Source organism: Triplophysa rosa, linkage group LG16 (assembly GCF_024868665.1).
Source record: "Triplophysa rosa linkage group LG16, Trosa_1v2, whole genome shotgun sequence".
Classification (NCBI taxonomy): Eukaryota; Metazoa; Chordata; class Actinopteri; order Cypriniformes; family Nemacheilidae; genus Triplophysa; species Triplophysa rosa.
Genome location: NC_079905.1, coordinates 23,515,119 through 23,521,086, shown reverse-complemented (window position 1 = coordinate 23,521,086; position 5,968 = coordinate 23,515,119). Strand labels below are relative to the sequence as shown.

At 38.3% G+C, this 5,968-nt stretch overlaps 1 protein-coding gene across 1 annotated transcript in view; it reads left to right on the top strand.

The window, feature by feature from the left end:
• Window positions 1–288: 288 nt before the first annotated feature.
• The window catches only part of LOC130567518 (cytosolic 5'-nucleotidase 3-like), a 13,681-nt gene continuing 8,001 nt past the window's right edge, over window positions 289–5,968 (top strand). Inside the window, exons 1-5 of the mRNA XM_057355700.1 lie at window positions 289–444; window positions 740–847; window positions 2,069–2,167; window positions 2,247–2,316; window positions 5,630–5,680. Coding sequence (XP_057211683.1) covers window positions 289–444; window positions 740–847; window positions 2,069–2,167; window positions 2,247–2,316; window positions 5,630–5,680 — 484 coding nt within the window. The remainder of the gene's footprint in view (window positions 445–739; window positions 848–2,068; window positions 2,168–2,246; window positions 2,317–5,629; window positions 5,681–5,968) is intronic.

Sequence of the window (5,968 nt, the reverse complement as noted above, 5' to 3'; positions counted from 1 at the left end):
TTCACCTTCCGACGCTCTGTAGGACAGTCAGGAATTTCTCCTTTTAAGAGACATTTTTGAAGTCTTTCATAAAATGCAAAGGAATCCATACCGCTGTCACACACATTGAAAGGGGTTTGGCTGCACGACGTAACCGAGCTGGTCCCAGTTCGAGAAGACTGTCGTAAAACGTCGGCGATAACAGGAAGTGACGTCAGTTTCGCGCATGCGCGGAACAAATCGTGTTTCCGGGACGGATCGGGTACCCTGTCAGTACAACACGAGCTAATTTTCAATCAAACGTAGATAATGGACAGTAAAAAAAGAAAAGGGGGTGCAGAGAAAGTTCGAGAAAGTAAAAAGAGGGCTCTTAAGTCCGACTCTGCCAAATGCGTCAAATTAACCCAACATCACTCAAAAGGTTTAAATTCGGCAGCTGCACCGGAGGACAGCAGTGCTGTAGAGGTAAGAAACAGAAAACAGCTCACTAGCTCAAGTCATTTTCACGCTACTTATGCCAGTTAACATTAGCTCCAGTGTTTTTTTTAAAGTAGCCTACATTGTATCGAACAGTTGTGAGCGTAGCATACCGTCATAACGATAACTGGTTACAAGCGGTAGCTTGAATTGCATGGCTGAAATATCATCAGATAAGGTGGAAATGAGAGAAAACAGACTGCTATAGGTACTTGCGATATGTGTATTCCAATTCTGAGAGCAGTCAGTGAGAAAACACTTTGCTGTAATGTTTATTAACTAGGATGTTGCTGGAATCAGTACAGCCAGAGACCCCAGGTCTTCCAGAACCAGTGCTGTGAGGAAGGATGCTATGCTAGGCCTAGGAGAGACAGAAAAGAGGGTGGTAAAGGTAGGAAAAAACTGTGATGCACAAATGTACTTTATAAAAATATATATTTAATTTCCTGAAAAACATTTATGTATTTTTTAAATCTTCTGAAGGACATTAGTAAATGAAAAAATAAGATGTATAAATGAAACAATAACAATTTACACCAAAACCATTTTCAGAGGTGTAAACCCACCTGACTTTAAATGAATGGTGTTGACTTTGTGGACAGCACTGGATGTTTCTATCTATTGTAATAGTTGTGTATGAGTCTCTTGATTGTCCTCAATGTAAAAAGAGGAGTCTCAACATCATACAGTTACACTTAGCATGCTTTGCTTACTTTTGCCATGTTGTCGGAACTAATTCACATATGTCGCTTGCAAAAACAAAAATGGCGGCAGCGCCATGGTGGACACGTTCAGAAAAGGGGGCGGTAATATTATAATAAGAACGACTACCTACGTCAGAAAGCGAGTGAAATCTGAACGGCTCGTTTTCTCACAGGCTTGCAGAGATAGGCTCACGTAAACAAAGTTACTGGATTGTCATTTTTCAGGTTTTCTGAGTTGGTAGATGCACCAGACACCCGATTATAGCACTTAAACATTGAAAAAGTCAGATTTTCATGAAATGTCCCCTTTAATATTGACTGAGTACGGCACTGTGAAAGTTTGTAAGAAGTTACTGGGTTGAGTTGTGAGGTAGATTGAAGATAGCAGTGGCTTTATGTCAAACTTATCTGATCTATTATATTTTTCTGAGGTTTAACGTTTTTTTGAGTGCTGTGGCTGCTCCCACTTAACTCTCAACTCAACTTTATTTATATAGCGCTTTTTACAATTTTCATTGTTACAAAGCAGCTGTACATGAGACATATTGACTATAAGCAAAACAATTAAAGTTGTACCTGTAAAAACAAGAAAAAGGTGAAAACACAGAAGACAGACATTTTGCACATAATATTATGATAATGTGATGGATCATTTGAACAGTATAGAAAGTGTGTGTTATCTGAGAATGACGTCATGACGACGCTTTTCTCTCGCTTTATCTTCTCATGTTGTGTCCTTTAGCGGTTTGATGTTGTGTTTGTGTTTAATATTAAAACTTAAAGAAGCTTCAGGTGAGAAAGTGTCAATCATTCAACACAACATCATAAACTGAAGGAAGAAGACACCAGATGATGTTTGTTGTGTACTGTATGTTTTCATTATAAATATTGACTTTGATGTTTATCAGATTGCAGAGTTATCAAAGAGTTCCGTGTGTATGAGAGAGCCGGAGAGAGTTCAAGAGATCTTAACCTCCATGAGAAACTCTGGATCCAGCACACTACAGGTACATGCGTGCGCGCGCACACACACACACACACGTTTAGTTTGAATGACAGCATTGTGTTTGTTTGTGTGTGTTGTAGGTGATCTCAGATTTTGATATGACTCTCACCAGATTCGCTCACAATGGCAAACGCTGTCCCACCTGTCACAGTGAGTCAATACATTCTCACAATGTTCATTTCTCTCTTCTGCTGACTGTATGACCGCAGCGATGAAAAACCTCTCAACAGATCAATAGTGTGCGGATGGACCGCTAAACATTTTTGAGCTTTTTAAGTTGACTTTCAAATAGTGCCGAGTCCATCATACCGTAACTGTATAAAACACTGTATTTTCCTTGTATACTTGAACAATGGACATCACATTTAAAGACATACTTAATAACAGACAGATAAAATAGTGTTATATCAAGTATTTAAACATCAGTTCTCTCTGGTTCTCGAATCTGATTGGCTGATAGCCGTGAGCTATTCCACCAGGATCATCACGGGAACTGACCGTTGAACCGCTTCACTGACTGTTTGTGTCACTCCGCCACTAAACTAACTGGGACTATGCTGTCCTCGCAACTGCGTACTCTGAAGAAGTTAGATTGCTAGCAAACAAACACACGAAGCAGTTTATCCTTTCCAGAATGTTTACTTCTGTGATGCTTTCTCTTTTTTTAGTAAAACAGGCATACAATAAACAAGATATGAAATTACTAACTGCTAGGGATGGGTATCGTTAAGATTTTATCGATATCGATACTGCTTATCAATACCGGTACTTATCAATACTGTTATTGATACTACGCTCTATAATTTGATGCAAAAACACATGATGTGACAAGATGTTAAACATTTTAAGTTTCTTTATTACAGCTGAGCTTTAGAACTGCAGTTTACAAATGCTTCTGAGCAAACAATGCCACATAACAAAACGTGTGTGTGTTCCTTAGCATACCACTTACGGCACTTAGCATGTGCACAGGAGCACATCATAATGTAATTCAACATATTTACTTTACACCACTATGGTTATTTGTATTTCTTTTTTCCTTTCTGGTTTTAGGTCTACATAAATTTAAGTACTATTTTCTAAGCAAGTAATATTTTTTTTATTATATGTACTATTTTTTATAATTTTACTAGCACATTCACTTCAATTTACTAAAGTAAGTAAATATACTCTGTGGCCGAAGTATTAAAAACAATGTTATAACTTGTTCTCAAATAAAGGACTTTTATTTTGACAGGTTGCCGCAAAGGGGTGTTTGACGGAAGCTTCATTGTTGTGAAACGCGGACGCTGAAAGCTCCACAAGCGCAACCATGCCACTCTTTCACTCATAAACACGCAAAACAAGCAGATTACAAATACATCGCGGAAATCATATGGCCCTAGATAAAACAACATACGTCGAGCAAACTTCAGCCATTCGGACATCATTCAGGGATGGAAAATGACAGACAGCAGCCTCTAATTCGCCATTTAACACCCGAATACACAGAGATAAAACAACGCAAGCATCGACAACAGCATCGTTTGTCATGAAGCTTATCGATACTCTGGTATCGATCCAATTATGTACCGGTCCAAAATAGTACCGGTTCTCGGTACCCATCCCTACTAACCACATTAATTCGTTTGGTATAGCCGACATATAAACGCGTGCACTGCGATCTGCACATGTGATGCGATGGGACTTTCTTTCATTATCATTATATCGANCACATTAATTCGTTTGGTATAGCCGACATATAAACGCGTGCACTGCGATCTGCACATGTGATGCGATGGGACTTTCTTTCATTATCATTATATCGATCACAGTTTAACTTCCAAGAATCAATATGAACGCTTACAGATAGTAAATAAACTTACAGGCATATCTTTCTCCAAGGCATAGATTGTTCGCGTTGTGAACCGAAACTAGGCTACTGCTGTACGATGAATGAGATCTAAATCTCAACACTGCGCAAACTTCAATTCTGGAAAATGGCCACTAGGTGGCAACCATACACTATGATAATTGGAAGCACTTGAATGAAACTAAACATTGTCAGTGTTGGTGGTGTCTCTATCCATTTATTCACAGCGCTCTGCACTCATTGGGCCTCATTCATGAAACACGAGCAGAACGATTTTTTGTGTAAATCGTTCGTAAAGCCGTTTTGATGTAAATTTTTGGATTCATGAAAATGTTCGTATTTTCAAAATGTTAGTTGGTACGAGAAAAATGTACGCCTGCTACATACCACGTGTAAATAGTGCGTAAAACCGCACGTATCTTGTGTATTCTTTTAGACAAACTGATGACACTGTATTTTGATGCATTATGTATCCTAATGATATTTCACGAGTTATTTTGCCCTGTCTTTTATCATTTTTTACTTTTTAACTTTGGGTAAAACGACTTCCTGGTCAGGGAGCTATCAATCAAAAACTCACTACCCAATCTGCGTAAAGCGGCCATAAATCCTGCCTACACGTGAGATTTGTGCCAGAAAGGCGAACGAAAAATTGAGAAGCGTAAACGAAAACTCGGAAAGCGCAAATGAAAAATCTAGCAGCGAATTCAAAACTATTATTTGCAAAAACGAAACTTAGAAGATTGTTAAGAAAAATAGCAGTTTATTTGAAAATAATGTCACATTCTTGCAATTGAGTTTATTGTTTTCATTATCAAAGTGTTTATTTTCTTTCTCATTGTATATTTTTGTTCGTTTTTTAAAAGTTTGCGTTCATTTTTATTGGCACAAAAGGAATCCCATATAACAGAGCCATGACAGATCCTCAAACATGTCATTGACATTGTTTTGTCTCCACACACACCCGTAATGTTTTTCCTAATTTAGTGAAGACAGTCCTGACTTAAGCTAAGCCTCGTCTGTGAAATCCGGCCTGTATTGTATAACACTAATATAGAATGTTCTATAGTAACACAGTGTCTCAGTGTAAATGTATATGCATACTTCTACGACGAAAGACAAAGAAAACGCATTCGAACCCATTATAATGAAACATTTTGTCCACACTGGATGCGGCGCGTCGTGCTGCTCACGTCCGGTGTAGACACGGTCTCATGTTGTGTTTTAGTAATAATAATAATAATAATTCATTATCATTGAATGTTTTCATATGTCAGATTGTGCATTGCCATTTGTTTGACAGTTGTTGTATGTGAGGATGTGTGTCTGGTATTCAACACTTTTACTGAACTGATACAGACTGATATACAGTACTGCCTGTCTGAACATATGAATCTTATGAAAAAACCCTATTTTGAGCCGTTTATCTCATTTACACACAACTAACTGTATGTGTCTACACACTTACACAGTTCAGATTGACACCAGATGAGCACAGACACTGAATAATGATGAATGACATTTACAATGATATGAAGGAAGCAACCGCCTTCAGAAAATGTTCCTATGAAATGTTTTTCATGTTGTATAATATCAGATGTGTTTTCGTAGATATTTTGGAAAACGGCAAACTGATCAGTGAAGAGTGTAAAGCTGAGGTATGAAAGCAAAGATTCATTTGACTTGTGTCGGCTGTTTCTCGCAGTCATGACATCACACATACACTCACCTAAAGGATTATTAGGAACACCATACTAATACGGTGTTTGACCCCCTTTCGCCTTCAGAACTGCCTTAATTCTACGTGGCATTGATTCAACAAGGTGCTGAAAGCATTCTTTAGAAATGTTGGCCCATATTGATAGGATAGCATCTTGCAGTTGATGGAGATTTGTGGGATGCACATCCAGGGCACGAAGCTCCCGTTCCACCACATCCCAAAGATGTTCT